Raw genomic sequence first — 27,065 nt, forward strand, 5'->3', positions numbered from 1 at the left:
GTTCCCAACATTAGGGTCTTTTCAAATGAGTCAGCTCTTTGCATCAGGTGGCCAAAGTAATGGAGTTTCAGCTTCAACATCAGTACTTCCAATGAACACCCAGGACTGATCTCCTTTAGGATGGACTGGTTGGGTCTCCTTGCAGTCCAAGGGACTCTCAAGAGTCTTCTCCAACACCACAGTTCAGAAGCATCAATCCTTTGGTGCTCAGCTTTCTTTATAGTCCAACTATCACATCCATACATGACCACTGGGAAAACCACAGCCTTGACTAGATGAACCTTTGTTGACAAAGTAATATTTCTGCTTTTTAATATGCTGCCTAGGTTAGTCATAACTTTCCTTCCAAGGAGTAAGCATCTTTTAATTTCATGGTTGCAATCACCATCTGCAGTGATTTTGGAGCCCCCCAAAATAAAGTCTGACATTGTTTCCACTGTTTCCCCATCTATTCACCATGAAGTGATGGGACCAGATGCCATGATCTTAGTTTTCTGAGTGTTGAGCTTTAAGCCAACTTTTTCACTCTCCTCTTTCACTTTCATCAAGAGACTCTTTAGTTCCTCTTTACTTTCTGCCATAAGGGTGGTGTCATCTGCATATCTGAGGTTATTGATATTTCTCCTGGCAATCTTGATTCCAGCTTGTGCTTCTTCCAGCCCTGTGTTTCTCATGATGTATTCTGCATATAAGTTAAATAAGCAGGGTGACAATATACAGCCTTGACATACTCCTTTTCCTGTTTGGAACCAGTCTGTTGTTCCATGTCCAGTTCTAACTGTTGCTTCCTGACCTGCATACAGGTTTCTCAAGAGGCAGGTTAGGTGGTCTGGTATTCCCATCTCTTTCAGAATTTTCCACAGTCTATTGTGAGCCATACAGTCAAAGACTTTGGCATAGTCAGTAAAGCAGAAATAGACGTTTTTCTGGAACTCTCTTGCTTTTTCAATGTTGGCAATTTGATCTCTGGTTCCTCTGCCTTTTCTGAATGCAGCTTGAACATCTGGACATTCATGATTTACATATTGCTGAAGCATGACTTGGAGAATTTTAAGCATTACCTCACTAGCATGTGAGATGAGTGCAAGTGTGCAGTAGTTTGAGCATTCTTTGGCATTGCCTTTCTTTGGGATTGGAATGAAAACTGACCTTTTCCAGTCCTGTGGCCACTGCTGAGTTTTCCAAATTTGCTGGCATATTAAGCGCAGCACTTTCACAGCATCATCTTTTAGGATTTGAAATAGCTCAACTGGAATTCCATCACCTCCACTAGCTTTGTTCATAGTGATACTTCCTAAGGCCTACTTGACTTCACATTCTAGGATGTCTGCCTATAGGTGAGTGATCATACCATTGTGATTATCTTGGTCATGAAGATCTTTTTTGTACAGTTCTTCTGTGTATTCTTGCCATCTCTTCTTAATATCTTCTGCATCTGTTAGGTCCCTACCATTTCGGTCCTTTATTGAGCCAATCTGCAAACTGCCAAGCTAAATAGCAAAATTTTCAACTCTACTAATAGTAGCTAACATTTATGCAGCATATGCTTTATGTTATGCACCATTCTAAGTGGTATTTATTTTATGTAAAACTTGAAACTATGAAAGAAAGAGAGAGATATTATTATCCTTATTTTTTTTTCTGGTAAAATAACAGGCTTAAAGACATTAAGTAATTTGTCCAAGAGCTGGTATTTGAATATAGACATTTGAATCTCAGAGCTAATCACCACTGTGTACCATTTCCACAACAAGAATATAAGGGTTCGTGTGCACTATAATATGTGCAATTCATCTGGCAAGGGCTCAATCCTTGTCATTTGTCACTTTACCTTCTTCTCTGTATGTCAAAAAACAAAAGTTATCCTGTTTTAAAATTGTTAATGGTTTCTGTATATGTATGTTTTGCCTATGCAATGAGCTAGAATCTTCTTTCTGGTAGGTTTTATTTTTTGTGTTCAGAGAACATAAAAGAGTTCAAAACCATGCCTTGCACATTGTCAATTCTTAACACATGTTTGTTGATTGACTGAGTGAATGAAGATCTGTTTTTATTTGCACAGGATAAAATTTAGATTTCTCAGAATTCATTGTTCTTATTTTCCATATGTAAAGAAGAAAACAAAAGAGTACATGCATAAAACATAAATATATTTCATATTTAAGTAAATAGATAAACAGTTAGATAGATAAAGCTTTGAAATGTATTATCCAGTTGCTTCCTCTCTTAGATTACTTGTAAGACAGCACCTTTTTCTAAGTGTCAAAGGCAGGAAATCATTGACTCTTGGGCTAATGTACCCTTCAGAGTTTGTCAAGACCCAAAATGAACTTGTACAAAATGATCATTGGTATTGCTCAAAAAGATGGCAGGAAGTGTCAGGAGAAAAGGTGAGATTATTGTAGTGGCTTTGGAAATAAAGGATGTTACTCTCTGGCTCCAAACATCTGAACATAGAACATAAACCTTTTTTTACTTCATGTAGTTTTAAGTTTCTGAAACTTTTCCCAATGAAATTGAATGCATTTTATTCCAATGTTGCTTTGGATTACTGTTGTATTTTTAGGGTCAATATTTAAGAAAACATTCTTTAAATACTTAGTCTGTTTATTTACTATTTACTTTTTATTATACAAATTGCTATATACTTTTAAAGCTATTTACTTTTTATTGTTCAAATTCACAAGGTAAGTGATTGAAAAGTAGAATTTTTAACTCAAGTGCCCTGACTGTATCCCAGTTTCCCCATTTTCTTCACTGAAGGAATATCACAGCACTAACTTATATTCAGATTTATACATCTGCCCTCAGTTACACATAAGGTTGTTTTGCCCCTTCTCTTTCAATATTTTCTATCAAGAAGGGATATTTTGAGTTTTCCAGTTTTCACATAACTCTTAATGCTAAAGAGAACTTGAAGGAAAAAAAATCACTAAATTTCTAATTCTATTTTAAGCATTTTCTAAAAAGAATGTTTTGGCCAAATTCCCATGATTAGGAGAACTACTAGATTAGACAATTAGGGAAAATAGTTACTGAAACATTTTGCTCCAAGTGCTACAATGCTCTCAATCTGTCATTGAAAAATGGATGAATGCATTCAAAGAGTCCAGGGAACAGTTAAATAAAAGAAAGAAAATTTTGTTGATGCATTGGGTAAGAACACAAAGACCAAGGGCAAACTCAGTATGGTTATTTTGACGACATCAAGTAATTTCTCAGGAATGGTGGAAACCAGCAGTTCTCTAACACCAACAAAGTAAAAAAAACAAACAAAAAAACAAAAAGTAACTTGGTCTAAATTTTAGGAAAAGATTTACTGAGAGGACTGAGATGTAGAATCTCTTTCTTTGGGGGATTCATGAGAAAGGATAGAAGTCTAGCTTTCAGAAAGGGATTAAGTACATTTCCTGCCTTAAATTAGGTGATGCATTGAATAAATCCTTTCTGGCACTGGGAATTTCAGTCTCTCACTTATAAAGCAAATGTCTTTATAAGATTCTTTTCTAAGTCAGCCATCGGAGTACACATGATGGATGTATACTCATAGAAACAGTAAATGCACACAGTGGTCTGTAAGGTCCCTAGATTGCTTTGTTAGGGTTCTTTTTGTACATAAGTTCTCATTCTTTCCAGAATGGAGGGTGACATTTTTTGAATCTTGAATTTCTTGGAACATCTTGCAAATAATTCAGAAAGTTCACAGAGTTTGTGACTCTGCTACCTAGAGTGTGGTTTTCCCTGAATTTTTCTTTGAAAAGGACTTAAATCTTGTTCCAAGGCATTGTCAACACTGCCCACCTTCCAGAAACTCTGACTATTATCTGTCCTTAGTTTTTGAAATTATACCTTGGGTGTAGAATCAGATTGAACTCTCATAAAACACTGTGGACTTTCAAACTATTGTTTCAATAATTCTTACATAGTACCAAGTATTTTTACATAGTTTACTTCATTTAATTCTTACAATATTCATATGAACTGTGATGATTTTAGATATGAGAAAATTAAGTCTTGGAAGAACTACTTATTATTGTGACTGAAAAGTGGATTTTTTAACTCAAGTGCCCTGTGTCCAAGATTTCCAATTTTCTGTGCTGAAGTAACATCATAGCACTCATATTCAGATTCATATATCTGTCCTTAGAATACTTTATTACTGCTATTTTTTGTAATTGCCCAATTCTTCAAATATTTTTCAATCCCAACACCAAATCTTCTGTAATGAACAATTCTGTTTACCACTCATCATTTAAGTTTAAATGGCAATTGACAAACCCTACACAAATTGTCCCATGAAAACAATCCCTTTCACTTTAGGTAACTACCATTTACAATATTATTTATAATAAAAAGTGTCTTCCGTGTTTGGAGACACAGGAGAGGTGGGCTCGATCCCTGGGTTGGGAAAATCCCCTGGAGGAAGAAATGGCAAACCACTCCATATTGTTGCCTGAAAAATCCAATGGAGAGAGGAGCCTGCTGGGCTATAGTCCATGGAGTCGTGAGGTGGACATGACTGAGCAACTGAAAACCCATGCATGTGTTTGGTGAGAGTGATTACCCAGGAGTTATTTTATCCAAGCTGACCTTGGAATCTACAGACACCTGTTAATTCACTATGTCCTACATATCTAACTCTATGGGAAGGAGCAGAAGGGAGGTTTCTAGACCTACAGCAGTCCTGATGGGGAACAAAGGAGGATTAACTCAATATAGCTTGCTCTCTCTCTGGATTCCCTGAAACAGGTAAGAATAATTCTTATAATTTGTGTGCTGTTCATTTATCAAATCATCAACCCAATCCTTCTACTTACGTATTGAAATGCTCAGCGAAGATCAAGTTGGTAGAGGTACCAGTGATTGTTGTCAGTCCACCAATGGTAGAAGAATAAGCAATGCACAAGCACATAAGTTTACACATCATGTGATCCTTCTTTGTTCGATATTTGCTTCCAGAATTTGTGCCTGAATTCTGTTCAACAATAAAATGTACCATGAGAAGAGCTCTATTTGTGGTCATAAGAAGCAGTCACAGCATTTGTTATGGACTAAATATTTATGTCCATCCCACCCCCAAATTCATATGTTGAAGCCCTCACCCCTAATATGAAGGCATTTGGAGATTGGGACTTTGGAAAGTAATGGGGTTAGAGGAGATGATGGGGCCCTGGCCTGATAGGATTGGTGTTCTTACAAGAGGAGACACCAGAGAGCTTGATTTCTCTCTTTCTTTCTGCCATGTGAGACCACAGAGAGAAGACAGCTGTCTGCAACCTAAGGAGACAGCTCTCATCAGACGCTAATCCTGCTGGTTCCTTGATCTTGGATTTTCAGGTTCTAGAACTGGGAGAAACAAATTCCTGTTGTTTAAGTCACCCAGTCTATGGTATTTTGTCAGAGCAGTCCAATAATACAGCATTTATCTTTCCATCAGCAGAAATGTTAACAATAAAAAATACATAACCACTGAAATACCTTTACATAGTTTCATTCACTTATCCTTCTTTCTTATTCCTAAGCCAGCTCTTACCTGCTTTCCTCCCTTCTCACCAGTCCTCCCAAATCTTTCCAGGGTTTTCCCTCTGAACTGGTGGTACATGGTCACTGAATTCCTAAATCTCTTTTTGGAGTGTTTCTCTGCTTTGGCACCTTAACTGGTCCTCTCCAGAGGATACCACTTCTGAAACACTTCATGTTTTCAACCCCTTATACTTCAGCATTGAGAGACGGAGTCAGTGTCCTCCTTGTTCCCCACCCTCTTCCAGAACATTAATTCCCTACTGACATGAGAGTAAATCAATTTTTCTTTAAGCTCATGTCATTTGGCTATCTCTTTCCTTGGCCATTCTTTTGAATAGGATGTTCTGATCTCCCAATCACCCACTGCTATCAATTAAGATGACCTTCCCATCTGGCCCACAGCACTCCTCCATCCTGCAAATCCTGTCAAGCATCTGGATAACAGGACCATCTTTATGAAGACCCCTCAGAGATCCCGGCCTTACAGATTTTTTTTTAAAGTCTCATTTCCAGAGACCTTCAATATGCTCTTCCTCAGAGCACCTGGGCAACACTACATCTTCCAGTGGCTCCATCTGAAAAAAAATCACTATTTCTCATTTTTTTTTTTTTTAAGGATAGAACTTCTTAAGGTGCAAGACAAAAGCAACTTCATTCCTTCTCTCACCTGTGGCCCATTTAACACACCCTCTTGGTCTGATTGTTGCCATCCCTAGAATGAAACGTGGAATAGAATCTATAACTTTTTGGGTCACTTCATTTAGTCAAGAGTTTTCAGTCAAGTTTAGCAAAAAAATAAAAAAAGCAACCTCATTTCATTAGCTGGAATGAAGAATCCTCTATTTAATTACAGAAGTCCATTTTCACTGTCAAACTACACAAAAGAATTGCCTGTATTCACCTACTCCATTTCTTTAACCTTTCTAATCTGGCTTCTTTCTCTTCAGTCAACTCAACGTGCACTTGCTATGATTTTTTATAACCTCCGTATTACTAAACTCAGTAGCTATTGTTCAGTGTCAGGTTTGTAGACTTCTGTGCATTCACGCTAAGTTGCTTCAGTCATGTCTGACTCTGCAACACCGTGGACTGTAGCCCACAAAGACCCTCTGTTTGTGGGATTCTCCAGGCAAGAATACTGGAATGGGTTGCCATTTTCTTCTCCAGGGGATCTTCCAGACCCAGGGATCGAACCTGTGTCTCTTACGTCTCCTGCATTGGCAGGCGGGTTCTTTACTCCTAGCGCCACCTGGAAAGTCCCTGGAGACTTCTCAGCTGCACCTAAAAGAATTGATGACTCCTCCTCTCTCTGGAGAACTCTTCTCTGGGCTCTGTGATAGTTCAGTCTTCTGGTTTTTCTTCTCCATCTCTGCCTGGTCCTCTGTCTCCCTTGCCTGTTAATTCTCCTTGATCCGTCCTTAAAACTGGGCTTCCCTGCTGGCTCAGTGGTAAGGAATCTGCCCACCAATGGAGGAGACTGGAGTTCAATCCCTGATCCAGGAGGATCCCACATGCTGCGGGGCAACTCAGCCCACTGGCCACAACTACTGAGCCTGTGCTCTAGAGCCTGGGAACCCCAACCATGGAGCCCATGTGCAGCAACTACTGAAGCTCGGTGCCCTCGGGCCTGTGCTCCGCAATAGAAGAAGCCACTGCAATAAGAATCCTGTGCAATGCAATGAGGAGGAGCCCTCACCTGCTGCAACTAGAGAAAGGCCCTCCCAGCAACAAAGACGCAGCACAGCCAAAAACAAACAAACAAAACCTGGAGTTTCCTGAAACCTTATCACAGGTACTTGCTCGTCTATTCTCATGGTGATATTTCTCCTTAGGGATTTTCATACATTTCACTGGCTTAATGAAAGAGAAAATCATACCACCTAACTAGTTTTCAGCCAAGCTTCTCCTTTTACCTATGAATCCAACAGACTGTCCAACATAATTTGAATGTCTCAGATAAAACTCCAATTCCCAAATGTTCAAAACCAAACTCATTCTTTCCTTCCTCAAATCCTGTTCTTCAGGATCATCTACAGAAGATAATAGCATTACCGTCCCCATGATTACAAACACTTAGAGTGTGCTGAGTATATAAAAGTACGGCTTTAAGTTTAAATCAAATAAATGCTTTAATTCACATTTTTTTTCACAACATAATGAGAGCAGTACTGCCATTATCCAACTTTACACATGAAGATGTGAAGCACAGAGAGGCTGAGTGGCTTGCTCATGATCACAGAGCCTAGAAATGACAGACTTAAGTTTGGAGACCATACAGCGCTCATAGCCTCACACTCTCAGCCGCTATATTACATTGCTTGTCCTTAAAATTCTCCTCATTCTCATCCCACTAAATTCTATCAATCGTATCTACTGAAAAATATCTGCACTCTCTTGGTTTTTCCCATCTGCACTATCACTTCCTCTAAGTCATCATTATCTCTGATTTGGGTTATTGTAAGAGGAACCAGAGATCAAATTGCCAACATCCCTTGAATCATTGAAAGAGCAAGATAATACCAGAAAAACATCTACTTCTGCCTTATTGACTATGCCAAAGCCTTTGACAGTGTGGATCACAATAAACTGTGGAAAATTCTTAAAGAGAAGGGAATACCAGACCACCTGACCTGCCTCCTGAGAAATCTGTATGCAGAAATCTGTAAGAAGCAACAGTTAGAACTGGACATGGAACAACAGACTGGTTCCAAATCGGGAAAGGAGTACGTCAAGGCTGTATATTGTCACCCTGCTTATTTAACTTATATGCAGAATACATCATGAGAAATGCTGGGCTGGATGAAGTACAAGCTGGAATCAAGATTGCCAGGAGAAATATCAATAACCTCAGATACACAGATGACACCACCCTTAGGACAGAAAGCGAAGAACTAAAGAGCCTCTTGATGAAAGTGAAAGAAGAGAGTGAAAAAGCAGGCTTAAAATTTAACATTCAGAAAACTAAGATCATGGCATCTGGTCCCATCACTTCATGGCAAATAAATGGGGAAACAATGGAAACTGTGACAGATTTTTGGGGGCTCCAAAATCACTGCAGATGGTGACTGCAGCCATGAAATTAAGACACTTGCTCCTTGGAAGAAAATCTATGACCAAACTAGACAGCATATTAAAGAGCAGAGCCATTACTTTGCCAACAAAGGTCTATCTAGTCATAGGCATGGTTTTTCCAGTAGTCATATATGGATGTGAGATTTGGACTATAAAGAAAGCTGAGTGCTGAAGAATTGATGCTTTTGAACTGTGGTGTTGGAGAAGACTCTTGAGAGTTCCTTGGACTGCAAGGAGATCCAATCAGTCCATCCTCAAGGAAATCGATCCTGAATATTCATTGGAAGGACTGATGCTGAAACTGAAACTCCAATATTTTGGCCACCTGATGCGAGGAACTGACTCACTGGAAAAGACCCTGAAGCCTGAAAGATTTAAGGTGGGAGGAAAAGCTTGAAAAGATGATACTGTAGTAAGTAGTAGAGGGCAATAGGCAGGAAACTAGAGCTCTTAAGAAAGTCTGAGATAAGCCACTAATTAAGACAACGATTGGTACAGAAACTCTAAAAAATAGTGGGAGAGTCCTTAGCAAATTGATCTGCTTAAGACAGTAGTTTCAAGAGTGTTTGACCCTAATTTTAGAGTGTTTGACCCTAATCTTAAAATGCTGTTGGAACAAGTCACTCAGGGTAGACAGTAAGATTCAGACTCTGAGAGTACATGTTTGCAGATTTATCTGAACTAATCACTACATGTATCTATGAGTGGAGCAGGAATTTATGTGTGTGTGAGTTATCTTTTCTTTGAATTTTGGAGAGGAAAAAAAAATCCAAAGCAAAGAAGGGAGAAGCAAAGCATCTAGGGGTGAGGCTGGAGACATTCAGGGATGAGGTGGGCAAAGGAAACCTCTCACACTGGTGACAAAGGACAGAGACAAGGATATATTGTGAGCAGGAAAGAGCTTACTTTACGTTTCTTGATGAGAGATGTACATGAAATTAAATGTATAGAATGATGTAATTTTTAAAAAATAAAAAATTTATCCACATATACACCTGTGCCAAGAAACTAGACTGAAATGAAGTATATCAAGATATGAGAGTGCCTGCTACTTTCTTGATACTTTTTTTTGTATCTTCCACAATAATAAAAGAATTTTTTAATATATAAAAGAATCATAGAGTACAGATATTTAGAGATAATCTGGTACAAAGACATACATTTTCAGAAGAGCAAAATAAGTTTCAATGTGACATAATGGTCAAGGCAGAAATGAAGCAGATTTCTGTGTATCTGAGTTCCCTTTCAGTGATTTCCCTTGTGTCATCTTGCCTTCCAGAACACACTTTTTATTTATGTGAGTTTTTTAACCTATGCCCAAAACTTTACCTCTAATTACTTTTCATATTGCTTTCACAACAGCAACTGCAACCTAATGTGTTTTTATTCAATCCCATTTCTGTCATCATACATTTGTATTTCCCACAATCTATGACATCTAAGACCAACCTTGTGAGTATGTCTTCTACAACTTCTTTCAAGTGACTGAAAACATTTTGTCCAGGACATAACCAAATTCAGAATCCTAAGACTCCGCGAAATGGGGAGTACTTGAGGGACATTTCAGAACAGAAATCCTGCAGGTGCAGATATAACTCACTATTGCCACCTGGTGGCAATAATTGTGGATTCCAGGGGCACATTATGCACCGACCCCAGGTGCTATTATAATAATGCATAAGGGAATCACTATGGACTATACCAGTCTCCACTGCTCTGTACAAAATAATTCAACTGAGTGAGTGTGGTATAAAAACATTATCAGTTATATTTATATTCAAATGTTTATGCAAGGCTAATTGCACAAAATATTAGTTCCTGCTAATCATTTTCTGCTTGCGAAAGTTTAAAATCTTCCAGCTCTTTTTGAACATTATTTTGCACTTTAATACTGTTCCTATGATACCATTTCTTAACTTCTCAGTTGAAGGTATTACAGTTAAAATTCCACTGTGTTACATGATGAGAATTAAGCTTTCTTTCACAGCCTCCTTTAATGAACACACTTAAGACTTCTCAAGTCTCCATTGCCCTCCTATTATGGCTATCACATAATTTTGCTTAGAGCAGAGTTCAGCATTCAGAATGTTATATAGAGATCTACTAACAACTGAGAAATCAGATATATATTACTTTTCCTGTTTTGTGTCCCCTGCTTACTTGATTAGTTTTCTAAGTGGATACCACTAAATCAGCCCAGAATATTCCCTAGTTATTTAAATGTTCTCTCCAAAAAAATAAAATGATGCAACACCTAAGCTACAATAAAGTGAGGTGAAAGTCGCTCAGTCGTGTCTGACTCTTTGGGACTGTACAGTCCATGGAATTCTCTAGGCCAGAATAGTGAAGTGGGTAGCCTTTCCCTTCTCCAAGAGATCTTCCCAACCCAGGGATTGAACCCAGGTCTCCGGCATTGAAGGAAGATATTTACTCTACAACAATATTCTACCAATTCCATCGTCTTAGAGACGTCTCTTCCAGGGCTTTCCTGTCTGTCCTACATCTAGTCATTTTCTTCCTCTAGACCTGTAAGGAGCTCTCTAGACTTCAGTTTACCCTCTTCCTTCATTGATAGTTTGACTGGGTATTGATTTCTAGGTTGAAAACAGTGTTACTTAGATTTTTGAAGGCATTCTCCCCTGATTGCCTGTGAGTTTCCAGGGTTGCTCTAAAGAAGTCTTCTGTTATTTTTTTATCCAAAGGAATTGGTTTTTCTCTCTTTCTGGAAACTGTTAGGGTCTTCGCCTCATTCACTGCATTCTGAACTCTCAATGTCCTTCCCTATGTGTATCTGTTCCATCCATCTTGCTGGTACCCAGTGGGAGCTTGTCATAAAAATTATATTTTTCCATCATGGAAGTTTTCTTGAATTTTGATAGAATCTTCTCAGTTTACTCCTTTTCTGAAACTCCTATTATTTTCTCATCTTGTTTATTCCTTTTATACTAAAGTTTCTACTTACATTTCATATCTTTACATTGTATTTAGTATTTTATAAATTTATTTCCTATTTTATTTATATATGTTCTGCTTCTTGTTCCTCTGGTATAGAATCTCCTTCATATTTCATGAATGCAGATTCTTTGTTTCCCTCTCTGGATATATTAAGGATAGCTTCTTTTCTTGTGGTTTCATCTTTTTGCACAGTCTGTTTCCTGCAAGGTTCTGTTTTCCTTTTCTTTGTTTAAGACTCTCTCTTCCATGCCTAAGGCTGTCTTCAGATATCCAGGAACTTTGGTGCTTTGCTCATATTTAAAGCAGTGAAAAGCTGGTTGGAATCCTAGTGCATGTGCTTTGGGATTTGTTGGTGAATGTGGGCTCATATCTAGTATTATCTGACTCGGGGGATTTTTGGGAGAAAACCAATGCTATATATTTTCATCTTTTCTCTTATGCTGGCTGCATTACCCAAAGAAAAGCACCCTGGTCTCTTGCCTACTGACACGAGCAGGCAATAGATCTGGTTATTGGGGCTAGCAGGGTGGAAGGCAGGGATTCTCACCATTCAGAATCCTAATGGTAACGTTGTCACCATTCAACATATAAATGGTCAGTCGGTATCTCTGTTTTCATCATGAAATCCATCCCCAATTCTGAACTGCATCGAGTTCTCCTCACCCTCTGTGTCGCCTGTCTAAAGATTACACTTCTGTTTGGTGGAGGAGGAACTGCTGTATCCATGGAGACTTGGGGGGAGAAACTTGTGTATTTAGCTGTTTCCTAAACAATTTTTTAAATACTCTCACTTTTCAACATTTTAAAAACTTTGAGGGTTACTGGTAAGTAAATTAGATTGCTTATTTTCTTTCCTCACTGTTGACTAGAACTCCACTTTCATTGACTAATTGAGGCATTTCCCACCTATTCTTTAACTTTCCAGGTTCCAAAGTGATTTTGCTGTCATCTTCTCACTTGACATTTTTATAATTGTGACTTTACTTTTAAAAGTTTATTCTTTTTTTAAATGAAGATTCAGGATAGAGTGAAGGTAAATGGACCTATTTAATCTGCCATCTTATTGGAAGATGCAATATTTCTCTTTTAACTTTAAAATGCAAGTAAACACATGATTCTTGACTAATAATTCTTGCACAGGTTGACCTTAGTGCCTCCATGGCATCCACACTGGGGGATGAGGGAGGAAACAGGGAAAGGAGAGGAAAGCTCTAGGGTGCATAGAGAGAGTGACCATAGGGCCATGAAGCCTTGTTCACTCTTGACATGTTGAGTTTATATGGTCTTGGTTAAGAGGATAACAAATTATCCTTTCTAGCTTTAATTCAACCAGTCCTTCCACAATGTGCTTCTGGCTTTAAATGACTTCTACAGGGAGTTACTTAAAAAAACCCTAGAATGAAGACAACACAAGAAAATGTAAGAGGACATCCTTCTCCTACTCTTGGTGTAAACTGTTCATGAAGATCTGGTGAGGATCTAATCAGCAACAACCTGAATGACTCAGGAGAGCTGGTAACAAATTTGAGGTTATCAGTAAGATTCCTTGAATTAGGATTTCTATCCACTATAGTTAATAAAGAATTATGATGCATAGTGTGAATCAGGATATTAGTTTATACATTAATAGTAATAGTACAATGAATGGGTATTTAAAATTTAGCACAAAAAACAGGACTTTTCATAAAAATTCTGTTTTCATCAATGTTGAAAATCAATTAAATCCAGTATTATTTTACAAAATGTTATATCCTGCTAAGTATTTAGAAGCCCTATTTGTAATTTCTTAGTGAAAAACAAAAAATCAAAATATACATGCTATTGAAAAAAAAATTCTGATTTTTTATAGTGGTAAAAATGGCTGAAATAATATATAAATAACATAACAGCATAGGAAATCAGTATGTGTGTGTGTGTGTCTGTGTCTGTGTAGGATTATATATTAAAAAAACAAAGAACAAAAAGATAACAACTGCAAAAGAATGCAGGAAAGAGAGATGGAAAGAATAATTACTTGAAAAAAATAGAAATCTGGCACTAAAAATTACTCTAAACTTATGAAGTCACAGAAAGTTCAAGTGGATCAACCTTCTCAGGCAAAAATTTCTAACCCGAATAAAAATGTAAAAGCCAACAATATGCTTTTTATAAGAGAAACATCTAAAATATAAGGACATAGAACTATTAAAACTGAAAGGACAGAAGTAATGCCAAGTAAACACTAGCTTAAAGAAAACTAGTATTGCTATTAAGTTTTCATCAGACAAACGCTAAGATTCCAAAATACTACCATTGATTAAAAGGGACAGGCAAAATGGTAAAAGCATTACTTAGCCAGGAATATATAAATACCCTAAACTGATAGGGATGTAATAACATAATATAAATAATCTAAAATTATACAGAAAGCAAAACTGACAGATCAGGAGACATAGACATATTCACATCATAGAGGGAGATGTTAACAAAACAGTTGCATTAATTGCTGGCTAACCAGACAAAAATTGTTAGGTCACAGACAACTTGAAAATCACAACTGGCAAACTTGATCTAAAAGGCTTAGAAAATACTGCACCCAATAAGCTGAAAATATGCAGTTCTTTTTAAGTAAAATGAAATATTTATCACAGTTGGCTATGGCTAGTCCACAAATCTGCCTCAGCAAGTTTAGAAGAACTGATGTCATACAGACAAGCTTTTAACCACAGGGAATTTATGTTAGAAATAAAAAACAAAATAAGAAGTAGCTGCAAAAGTTCCATTTATTTCAAAATTTAAAACATACATCTAAGAAGCCCATGGATCAAAGACTAATATAATTGAAATCAGAAAACACAAAAAACTGAAAAATATAGAATATAACTAAGGTGGAAAAAATGGAAGAAAATTTGTTTCCTCAGATTTTTACTTTGGAAGAGAAGAAAAAGTCAAAACAAATAATGTAAATTTATATTTTAAAAGTACAGAAACTAAATGAAAAGATAAAGTAGACAGAAAAACGTAATAAAAAGAAGACACTAATAATGTAGAACATGAAACAGGATCAAAAGAGCCAAAAGTTGGTTCTTTGGCAAGACTTATAAAACTTATAAAATGTATACTTTTGGAAAAAAATATTCCAATATTAGGAATGAAAAGATATATAACTAAAAATACTATAGAAATTAAATAGGTAATAAGAGAATATTAAAAACAACATGCAACTAAATTTGAGATGGAATGCATAAGTTCCTAGAAAAATACAACTAAAACTCAAGGAGAAATTAGAAATGTGAATAATTCTAAACCCAGGAAAGTAATGGAAGAATTGCTAAGTATATCTCTGTTACGCCTTTTGCGTTCTCCTTTCTGTGTCCTGCTAGCTGGGACAGAGAATGGATAGAGGGCAATGAGGCAGCCATCTTGAACCCTGAGGTAGCCATCAAGTGCTGATGATGGCAGAGCAGGCATAGAAACAGCCAAGGTCATCATGATTGTGGAACCATCACACCAGCCTAATTCTATCTTATTAAAACTATCACTATTTTGGGTGTTTGTTGAGATGAAGAAGTAATCAGTAGAAGTGGTAATACTGAAAAGAAAAGAAGAAAATGATTAACTTGAAATTCTGGAGTGTGGCTACCTCCATAAGGGGTTGGATATGATTGTGTGTGACTTCACTTTCACTTTTCACTTTCACACATTGGAGAAGGAAATGGCAACCCACTCCAGTGTTCTTGCCTGGAGAATCCCAGGAATGGGGGAGCCTGGTGGGCTGCCGTCTATGGGGTCACACAGAGTCGGACACAACTGAAGTGACTTAGCAGCAGCAGCAGCATGATTGTGTGAGGAAAGGAGACGGAATCAGAGTAGAGCTCATGCGGATTTTTAGAAATTGTTATGTTCTTTTTCATAAGCTGGGGTGGTATAAGATAAATTGGTATAAACCATTTATCATCTTTAAATTTGTATATATTAAAATATTTCACAATCAAGATACATGAAAAACAATTTGGGAACAAAATAAATATATCCTTTTGTTAGGAAATATCATTGGACTGTGAAAAGAAAAATACTGTTGAGAATTTTAGGAGACAAAACAAACACAGTATTAGAATAAATTCTATGGGAGGTTTATTTTACAGAGGTTTACTCTACAGTTAAGGGAAAGTACAGTTGCTCCCAACATGGCTAAGCTCATGTTACTTGCTAGATAATATTTCCACAATATAAAAGGTGAAGAACCACATTTTTGTGGTTCAAAAATAAAAGATATATAGAAGAGAATGCATTATCAATAGTCAATTATTTCTTTAATAACAAAACATCTTGTGGAAACCCAGCTAAGTAAACCAATGGAGCCCAGCTAGGGTTTTGACTACAATAAGTGTTAAAATCTTGAGTGAGGTTGTGTTCACAGGCTGCTGCTATGATTCTTCTTTTTTTATGAATGTCAAAATAAATTATTTATTCAGAAGTGAATTTGCCTCACCACCTGTTGTTTGTTGTTGTTATTTAGTCTCTCAGTTGTATCTGACTCTTCTGTGACCCCATGGACTATAGGCCATCAGGCCCCTCTGTTCATGGGATTTCCCAGGCAAGAATATTGGAGTGGGTTGCCATTTCCTCCTCCAGGGGATCTTCTGGACCCAGGGATTGAGCCTATATCTTCGAGTCTCCTGCATTGTAGGTAGATTCTTTACCACTGAGCCACCAGGAAAGCACCACTTGCATGGTGAATCCCAGCACCTGAATCAACACCACCTGAATCCCAGTATATGTCAGAAATATCATCCCTTGTTCCGATTTAATACCACTGATAATGAGGCTTCCAAATTCTCAATTGAATGGCATGAGTTCTCATAAATTGGATTAGTGAGTAGAAAAGTTATAATTTATTTTAAAACTTCAACTTCATCTTGTGTTCCCAGAGGTGCAGAAAACTGCCAAGTTAAAAAAAAAAAAAAAAAACAAGTAAAATGTACAAGCTTTCAGCTATAAGTAAGGACTGAGAAGCCACTGACTAGACATGGTGACTAGAGCTGACATCCTCCACAATCCTCCTGACATACACTCCACAATTGAAATTTGCCAAGAGTAGAACTTAAATGTTCTCAAAAAAAAAAAAAAAAAGAAAGATAAATATTTGAGGCAATCAATATGCCAATCAACCATATAGGGGAAACCATTTCACCATGAATACTTCTTCAAATCACCAATGCATACTTTAAATATCCTATGATCTTTTTCAACTTTATTGAGGCATAACTGACAAATAAAATCATAAGATATTTAAAGTGTACATCATGGTGATCTGATCTACATATGCATTATGAAAAGATTATTCCCACCCAGCCCTTCAATACTTCAGTTACAGCATGTGTCCCTCCCTTCCTTTCTCTCTCTTTCATTGGTGACACATTCAAATATCAGTCCCCTAGTCAATCTCAACCATACAGTAGTATTATCACCTCTAGTCTCCATGTTTTATATTAGGTCCTCTGACCTTATTTATCTTATAGCCAAATGCTTGTACCCTATTGCTAATCTCTCCCTATTTACCCACTCCCACCCCCTGGCTCCTGGGAACCAATTTTCTATTCTTTGTTTCTACGAGTTTTACTTTTATTCTCAAGATTCCATATATAAATGAAACCATGCAATATTTGTCCTTCTATGTCTGACTTATTTTACTTAGCATATGCACTCAAGGTTCACCCATGTAATTGGAATGGCAGAATTGCCTTTTTTTTCTCATGGCTTAATAATATATCATGGTATATGCATATCACATCTTCTGAATCCATTCATTCATTTTTTCCATATTTTGGCTATTGTGAATAATGCTACAGTGTGAGTGCATATATCTCTTCAAGATCCTGTTTTCATTTCCTTTGCATATATACCCTGTAGTGGGATTGCTAGATCCTGTTTTAATATTTTGAGAAACCTTTCCATTGTTTTCTATAGTGGTTGCGCCAATTTACATTCCCACCAACAAACCATAGGGGTTCCCTTTTCTTCAACAACACTTGTTATCTCTTGCCTTTTGGTGATGCTGTGATTCCTAAAGGGTATGTGATAGTCTTTCTCTCTCTCTCTTTCTGCTCACATCTTTATAACCTGCAGAATTTGGCTGGATGGGTAAAGGAAACCCATAGTAGGTTGTGTCAAGTGAGGTCTCAGCAGTGCTAAAAACTGGCCTTGCTGCCCAACTAACTTTGCCTGGTCTAGGAAAAGGGGAAAGCAATTTAGAACTTTTGTTTGTAGCACCTACCTGATCTAATTAAAAATGCCATTTCCGCATTTGATCTAGGGACCAGATATTCTGGTCCCTGCCTACTTGGCAGAAATAACACCCCTAGCCCATGATATTATGAACCATGCTTATTACTATTATTGGGTTCTTAGAATTCTTGGAGAATATTAGACAGTGCTGTTTTATAGAATTCTACTTTGAATAATAAGGATTTCACTACCAAACTAAACAACATCTAATTAAAAGCAAGATTCAATTTGTTCAAGGAAATTTTCCTTTGAACTTTTCCTTTTGGGGAAACTACAAATTATATAAGATGAATGGAAAACAATTATTTTAGACCTTTCATTAAAAACATACAGAATTTCCAATTCCTTTCACTCAAAGATGCCTGGAGGTTTAGAAATTGAGCTAGTGTAAAAATCTGAGATATTTCTTTGATTAATACCAGTGCTTGAAACAAGGAAAAAACATAGCAAGTTGATTCTTCTTTTGGTATATAAAAATTGATTTCCGGACACCTGAAATTCATTTCTTATGGAAATAATATGAGTGATGATTGGTCTCCCAACTGCTCCACTGGAACCTGACAAATTATTCCCTCATATATGTCAGTGTCTTTTGGGATCTTCCTTTCTTCTTGTTCCTTTTCTTCTCTAAAAATATTTCAGCTACTTTTGGAGTAATAAAGAATTTATGGGCTAAATACCTACCTACCATTTTTATTCTGGGCATTAGTAGGGAGCTCTGCTAATGTTTGGGCCTTTGCCTATGGTGAAAAGGGAACACTGTGAGTCTTTTTCATGTATGCAGCTTAGGAATGAGACTCAGATAAGAGTGCTCCTGAATCATTTCTGGAATCTGAGGAACTGGTGAATATCTATCAGCTTCAAAACCGATGTATAATCACCATTGGCTGCTGCAGCAGCAGCAAAAGGAAAATTACCATCAAATTATCATTATCATCTATATCAATACTTTGCAATTCTAGTAACAAGAATTTTAGGACTGATAATGTTTACAAAGAACTCATACAACTCACTAGCAAAAACAACCAACCAATCGAACAAGCAAACAAAATAACCTCCCAGACGATCCAACTGAAAAACAGGCAGAGGAACTGAAAAGACGGGTTCACAAAGAAGACACCCAAATGGTCAACAGGTACATGAAAAGTGCTTAACATCACTAATCATCAGAGGAATACAAATCAAAAACACAATGAGTTATCATCTCACACCCATTGAAATGGCAATCATTATACTAGCTTTATGCTAAGTGAAGTAAGTCAGACAGGGAAAGACAAATACTGCATGGTATCACTTTTACAGGGGCTTTCCCGGTGGCTCAGTGATAAAGAATCTGCCTGCCAACGCAGGAGATATGGGTTCGATCGCTGGGTTGGGAAGATCCCCTGGAGAAGGAAATGGCAACCCACTCCAATATTCTTGCCTGGGAAATCCCATGGACAGAGGAGCCTGGTGGGACAAAGTCCATGAGGTAGAAAAGTGTCAGACAGGACTTAGTGACTAAGCAACAACAATCATTGATGTGGGAAATCCATAAAAGCTGAACACACAGAATGGAGAGTAGAGTGTTACTTACCAGGGGTTAGAGGGAAGAGCAGGGGGGGATGGGGAGATAAAGGTTAAAGGGTACCTGCTTCCAGTTTTAAGATGAATAAGTTCCAGGTATCAAATGCAAGATTATTATAATTAATAATATTATATACAGTAGTTGAAAGTTGCTAAGAGAGTAAATTTTGAATGTTCACACTGCAATAAATGGTAATGATATAATATGATGGAGGTGTTAAATAAAACTATGGTGGTAATCATTTTTCAATATATAGGTGTATCAAATCAATACATTGGTGATTCGAATGTGTAAAAAAATGGCAAAATGGTGTGAATTACCAAAAAACTCTATGCCTTTTTGTTTCTTCTTTTCCTTCTTTGAAATTTATTTTAAACCATCCTCTCTCAAAAAGAGTAATATTTGGATCTTTTTTGACTTGCAGTTCACATTCAAAGCCAAACCACAGAGGATTTAATTTAATTCAATAAAATGTCTTATCTACTTGATGAAAAAAGGCAGAAGACTGAAACATTATGAATATAAATATTTCTTCCATTTTATAGCTAGATTAAGTGCATACAGATTCTCCCACATAATCAGTTAATCTTAAATTATCCAGTTTAAATCTGGCAAAGAACAGGTGCAATTTACTATAATTATAACATGTTATAATTATCTACTATGTTTATATCTGAGATTTGTAATTGTCAAAAATAAAAATCTATCTTAAATATACAGTATGTGAAAAATACTTTCATGTGACCCCCTATAAATAGCACTTTATTAGAGCAAAAAGTTATCCCATAATTTTTCTTTTACACCAAGCTAAAATTTTATGTATGAAGTTATAGAATGACCATAGAATCATTATTCAAAGGCCTAGCTCTTCTCTACCAAACCCAGAACTTAATCTTTACTGCCTAAAATAGACCCCAGTTATCTCACATTTCCCTTTTGAAAACTTCTTCCTCCCTCAGCGGCATCACAACCTTCTTTTATCTAGCTTTCTGTAGCAGAGGCATCTTCCATGCTTTTATCAGTCTCATCCATGAAGTAATACTAATCAGAAAGTCCAGTTAAGCCATACCCTCTGTCCTTCACATTGTTACCACAGTAAGCTTCTCAAAGGGCAGGATTTACCATACTGCCTCCTAGCTTCAAAGCTCTCCATTTCCCTTAAGATAAACTAGGATCCTTTGCATGGCACAAACTACTATTTTTCATCTGGCCCAACTCTCCAAACATTTCACTTTCCACAGCTCATCCCTGGCACCTGCACTGGACGTGCTTCCTGCAAAATCCCCCCTCTCTACATTTTGGGGTCTTTGAATTTTATGTATTCTCTGATTACGTTACCTCTTCCTTTTTCTTTTCTTCATTAATTAGCCAAGATAATTATGTATTGAATACTTACTCTCTGTCAAGCAGTGGAATGTGGTAGGGTATTAAATGGGGAACCAAGTAGGCCTGGTCCCCGCACATATGGAGGGTGCATATCTCTGACTGTGAGTGCCATCTTGCCTCCAGACTCAGATTTCTTGACCTCATATTCCCTCTTGGCAATATTCCCAGACTGAGCTAGTTGTTTCAGCTTCTGGGAGATCTGGTCTCTGTGTGTACCTTTGGTGTGGTATTTATGTCCCAGTTTTTTTTTTAAAGTCCACCTTCCCCATTACACCCTGAGTTGCTCATGGTAAAGAGGAGGTCTTTGCATCCATAGACTTTCATACCATGCCTGGGACAGTGCTGGATAACCAATCCATTGGAAGAGTCTTGATCTCAAATTTAAGCATGACACCAGAAAACTGGGTTTCTAAAGATGACCACAAGAGAGTTACCAAGTGAGTGCAAGTATACCCAACAGTGTTTAAAGCTCATTTCTGATGCATTTTTCTGTAATACGTCTGGCAGACTGCTGATTTTCTATGTCCTAAAGGAATTCTTTCCCTCCCTAAAGATGATAATATTTTCATAAATATGTATTCAATTCTCATCTTAAAAACCCTTAATGTACACTATAGCTAGTGGTTTAAGACTTATCACTACATTGGTTTTCTCTTTACTTAAAAATCACTCTTTCCTTAAAGATTTCTGTAAATAACAAGATGGTTTTCTTTTTCCTATTCAGTTGCATGCTAATGCATTATAGCCTGAGGAAGGAACATATGCCCCTCTCTCATATTCCTAATGCCATGGTTACCGTAGGACTATTTCTATGCAGGTTTATTTTTCAGTGGTCTCGAGATATATTTCTCCCGATAAAACCTAGTATAGTATTTTTATATTGATTTATTCTGGGAAAATGAATTCTACGGGATAGTTTACAAAAGTCTTCTTCCTTCCTTTAATAGCCAGAATGGCTACAAACAGCCCCTCTATCTTCATTTGACAGCAGCAGCTTATGAATTCTACTAGAATTTACTGGCAAGGAGGACACTAAAGATAACTGGATTGTAATTAAACAAATAGGAGTTGCTGTAAGTTCATAACCTGAAAGTAACAGAATGTGCTTAATAAAAAGGCAGCAAGATTTTGATAAGAAAATGAAACAATATTCTGAGGCTAGCATTATATTTCTTTAAATTACATATGCTAACTGCCATCACTATGGCATCTGTTTAAAGGAGAAAATGATGCTGATTTCAGAGCCTAAAACTTTTTCTATGAGGATTTTGATTTCAGTCCATCCATGAAGGCTTATCAAACCATTACACAATGCTTTGACGCAGGCAAGTAAAATAATTCATAGACAAGGAAGCAAGTAACAGATTTTAAAATGCATACATATCTAACTGCAGATCTAATATAATTTCATGTATAATTATTTAGAGAGAATCAAATTTAATGTACCTTTTCCAGCTCCATCTTGCTTGAAATTTTCCCTGCATCATTACTGTATCTGAAAAATAAATTGACCAGTTTATAAGTTCATTAAAATATAATTTTGAAAATCCTAATCAAAATAATATTCTTTACCCTGGAACTGGTTTTGTTTTCTCTTTTCTCTCATTTGCTTCTTGTCCGTTAATACTTTCTGCAAAACATTAAATAGAAAAAAAATTAAAATGAAGGATTATCAGTGTATGTGTGTGTGTGTGAAGGTGGAAGCATTATGACAGTCTGAAAATAAACAAATTCACTTTGTACTGACATAACCTTCACCATAATAAAGTGTTCTACAAACACCAGTATCTTCCCAACATTTTTCTCACTGCATCAGAGCAGTTTATCAGAACCGGAAATAACCAAGGTAGAATGTTATGCTGTCTCCAAATAGAATACAGGAATTAAAGGTTCACAAATTATGCAGGAAAGTCATTTCAGGGTAAAAGAGTAATCTGAGTCTACTGATAAAAACATGAAAGAGAGTTTTATCAGATTGGTTGAAGTATAGAGAAGTCATTCTTATTCTCCCCCTTTTGTCAGAGAATGTAAATTCAACCATCAATTGAAGGTAAAATATTTGGGTAATATAATTCCTTTGTATAAATACTGGGAAATAGAGGGAGAGTAAGGTTGAACTCATATCATGCCTGTATGGATAATTAATTCAAAATATAATCCTTGAGTTTATCCCACTGCCCAAATAGCCAGAGCCCACCATGGCCAAAGCAAACGTGATACCATCTATTTCCAGTGCCTGGTTGGTAGATCCACTGAAATAGCTCATCTGAGTAGCCTCCACCTCTGCTTCCGCACTGATGACCTGCTGGGCCACAGCCTCCACGATGGGCATCACCATGGCGGCAGTAGAGGTGTTGCTAAGCCACATCGACAGGAAGGCGGTACTGCTCATGAACCCCAAGGACAGCCTGAAACAAGAGGGCCTTCAGTGTGAACTGTGCTCTCTAGCTTCACCAGCTCCACAGTACTTTCCTGTAAAGGATGTTGTTTGTGAGCTGAGAATTCATTTCTTCAAAACATAAAGACAGTTAAGGTTTCACCCAGATAAAGAACTCTGAGAACAGGATAGCCAGGTAGAAATCCAAATGGCACATGTAAGACAGGACTTATTACGAGGTTTGTCTCCCTGGAAACTATAAGAGTCTTCTCTCCAAAACCAGAAAAAATGATAAAACTTATAATCAAACTGCAAGTTGGTAGATGGTGTAACAGCTTGTAATATTACACCAATATTCAAATGCCCTTTACAGATGGCCCATCTTCAAATACTTATAAAATAAGGTGCAATTGGCATTCGCATTTAGGATCCCTTATTCTTTCTTTTATATTTGGGTCATATCTCTGTCTATTTGTATATGTGCCAAGGAAGAACAAGGGCAAGGAGGGAGGTTAATATTTATAAGTCTGCTTTTTACTTGTTTATTACTCTGGTTCAGTATATGGTGGGTGGAGAAAATGGTTAAAATCACTAGCTAAAATGAGGTTTCAGAATTTTCTGTAGATTCAATTATTCATGCTCTCCTGAATCTGACTTTCCTGCCTGTTGTCAAGAGCTGGATGTATTACATTGTCTCCTCATACAAATAGAGTAATCCTTCTCCCTTAAAAAATAACATACCAAAGATTATAGGATTTTGAACCATGTCTATAAGCTTTCAAAATCACAACTGGGGGTAAAAAACATGATCTCTTTTGAGTAGGAGGTCCAAGAATATCATTCAGAAGCATGTCTTTCCATATAGAACCATTTATGAAATTCTCTTTCTTTTGAAATAGATCTATAAGAAAAATTCCACATTCTACATTCCAACTACAGATAAGGTGGATATTTTCTATGTGAAAAATGAAACAAAACTTTTAAGAAAACTGTTTAAACAATAAACTATTCTAATTAAAAAATAGGAACAATTTCAACTTAAAGCATTGGCAAAACAATCTCTCAGTACAAATCTCTTGGTACGAAAAGATTGGGAACTGGTAAAACTCTTGTGTGGTAAAAATGCCTTAACTTGAAAAACCACTTAGTGGTATAATGGACAGGACCCTGTCCCACTGTGCAGTGTGTGACTCCTCCCTCTGGGGCCAGTGAGCAGATGGCCAAGAAAAAGAGACACATTTCCTATAGCCCTTCAAGAGGCATGGAACACCATTTCATTTTAAGAGTGAAACGTCCTTAATACATACATGTTCTAAAAATTTTAAGTTACAAATGTTTGTACAAAATAGACTTCATCTGAGTTATTGAATGCTTTTTCTATTTACAAAAGAGTATGCTCCATAAATGATAAACACAGACATTGTTATACCCTGACACGAATTATGCAGCATAATTCAATAAATTTTCTTATGTTTAAAGCAAGATGAGATGGGAAGAATCACCTAAGGTTTTAAAGCATAATGCCGTTATGTAAATGATTATGATGCTGGATTTTTTTTTTTCCAGTTCCCATCTATGTTCTTAACAAGAGCTAGAATTAAAACCAAAATGGCCAATTAATTTAATGGATTTTGGTGGGCAAAATTTATTTTATTGGGCAAAATCAGTCCAATGAGTGATTTCACATTCTATAGATGAAACTTCTTATTTGATTGTTTTACTTTGGAACAATTAATTTACAAAGAGAAATGTTCACCTCGGAATTTTTCTGCACATATTTGTATTTTGTCAGTAAATGTGTTTGTCGTGGGTTCTTAACATCCTTCCTGATGATCAAGGCTACTCTTGAACAAGTCTTGAATGTGTAATCAGCCCAATAAACAAGGTAGTAGTGAAATCTACCCAGAAGTCTATCAATCTTGTTTGCTGAGGTTCAGGCTTCTCTCAGCTTTGACTCCTACAGAGCATAAAAGGTGAAAGAGTTGTGTGCACTTATTCCAATCTCCCTGTAATTAGACTTGCAGTGAAATGAAAGTTTTTTTTCACCTCTAATTCAAGTACCCTTTATATCACTTTCATTTTTGCAGAGAAAAAAAAAAAACAACATGAATTACACTGCCATACAAACGATTGGCTGGATGTGCATTACTTATCCGGTTATTCGCTCTGTACAAAAATGGTCTGTATGGAATGTAAGCCTGGAGCAGTGAACACAGCACTTACCATGCCGGGTTCACACCCACCATCATCACCATTCTCAGAGCGATCCTTTTGTGCAGGTTCCATTTTTCTATGGATGTTGCTAAACAGATGACTCCAATCAGCAGTAGGTGAAAATCTTTGAAATAAGCAGATGCCACCTGAAATTACAATTAAACCCGTGAGTATTTATGCTGAAAAACGACAGTGCACCAGAAAGGCATTATTTTGCTGCTCCTAACTTTGACCTTCAACTACATAATCTTTCCATTTTGTTGAAAGGAATGCAAATGTGTCTGAATACAAATTTAAATCAGTTCCACATCCTTATCCAGAAAAAGTAGTATTAAGAAAAAATATATATATAGAGAGAGTACCCATATACTGAGTTTTTAAAGACCTGAGTAACATCAGGCAAGTGCCTTCTATTCCTTAATTTCTCCATCTGTAAACTGGGGCTAATTAGTTTGCAGTCTTATAGCAGACTGGCCATGACTGTGATGAGGAAAAGTCTCAAGTCAAACTCTGGCTCACCAATATCTTCATTATCACCATTATGCCCAGACGGCAGTTATTCTTTTGTATTTTGAATGGCGATTAGTAGAGCGTACAGACACTTGGGCAACAATTTGCAGCAGGATTTACAAAAGAATTCTGAGAGGTACACAATATTTTTCTTTTTTAAAAAAAGTTTCTGTGGTCAAATAAGTTTAGAAAACAGAATTTCTTAAGATTCTAGAATTTTATTTCTTGTAGGCCTTCTCAAAACCTTTAAACACCAGTGTAAACTATCACTCTCAAAGAGTGGGATACCCTATGCCACATATTTTTCAAACTTATCTAATCATAGAAACCTTATTTTAAAATACCTCATGGTGATATTCAAGAGTCCTGACTTTACGAAATACTTGGCTTAAATTGAATCACAAGGCTGTGTTGAAATCCTCTCCCACAGGGGGAAAAAAAAACAAACTGTATTGTGGGTTATATTTCAACTATGAAAAAAAAAAAAAAAAAGACCTGTGTCATGGATTAGTTTTTTATAGAAGTCTCCACCCACAATATTGGGCAGATGAACTTCATTATAGCAGTACTGTACCCAAGCAGAAGATAGAAATCCAGGTGATAAATTGCATGCCTGGCATTTTGAATGTGCCATCTTTCCTGAGAATGTTTCAGCTGAGGTCTAGGTAGTTATGTGCTGAGTGGCTGAGAGTTGCGTGGAGACAGATATTCTAGCTTCAATGCATTTCATGCTTTTAATGGGAAACTGAATCCATTTTCTTCAGATGGGTACCCTTAGATTGTATAAAGGTAAGAAACACCTCTCGGCATGAATAAACTCCTCTCAGTAAGAACAAAAAGGAAACACACATGCAAGTTAATTTGGCTTTATCTTCTGAAATGGCAGGTTTCTGGAAAAGAAAACAGGGAAGCTTTTTCTTCATTAAAAAAAAATTTACTTTTCCAACACTGTGTGAGACCGAATTTTGTTGACTAGAAAAAGCTGATGCAGGATGTGAAAGAACTGGCCCTTTGGCTAGGAGGGAGGCACCGGGCGTAGATGAGAGCCTGGAAAGATCAGACATGCATTTCTTCTACTGCCATTCACAGCTCAAGTAACCACGGACTGTTTTTTGCTTTTGTACACCTGAAGGTGGACACACATGCAGAATTCTAGGGGCAAGACATAGCTGGATGTCTGGAGGACTTACGTGG

The 27,065-nt window shown here is 36.9% G+C and overlaps 1 protein-coding gene across 2 annotated transcripts in view; it reads right to left on the bottom strand.

Annotated features, from left to right (window-relative positions):
• SLC13A1 (solute carrier family 13 member 1) overlaps positions 1-27,065 on the bottom strand; it is a 107,485-nt gene that overhangs the window by 55,191 nt on the left and 25,229 nt on the right. The window contains exons 3-8 of one of the 2 annotated variants that reach the window (XM_043873281.1): positions 25,371-25,507; positions 22,991-23,178; positions 22,343-22,400; positions 22,217-22,265; positions 6,191-6,235; positions 4,818-4,975 (exon numbers count right to left, since the gene is read on the bottom strand). In XM_043873281.1, the coding sequence (XP_043729216.1) occupies positions 4,818-4,975; positions 6,191-6,235; positions 22,217-22,265; positions 22,343-22,400; positions 22,991-23,178; positions 25,371-25,507 (635 nt within the window). The remainder of the gene's footprint in view (positions 1-4,817; positions 4,976-6,190; positions 6,236-22,216; positions 22,266-22,342; positions 22,401-22,990; positions 23,179-25,370; positions 25,508-27,065) is intronic. The other variant, XM_043873282.1, reaches the window with a different exon arrangement.

This window comes from Cervus elaphus, chromosome 18, assembly GCF_910594005.1.
Source record: "Cervus elaphus chromosome 18, mCerEla1.1, whole genome shotgun sequence".
NCBI lineage: Eukaryota > Metazoa > Chordata > Mammalia > Artiodactyla > Cervidae > Cervus > Cervus elaphus.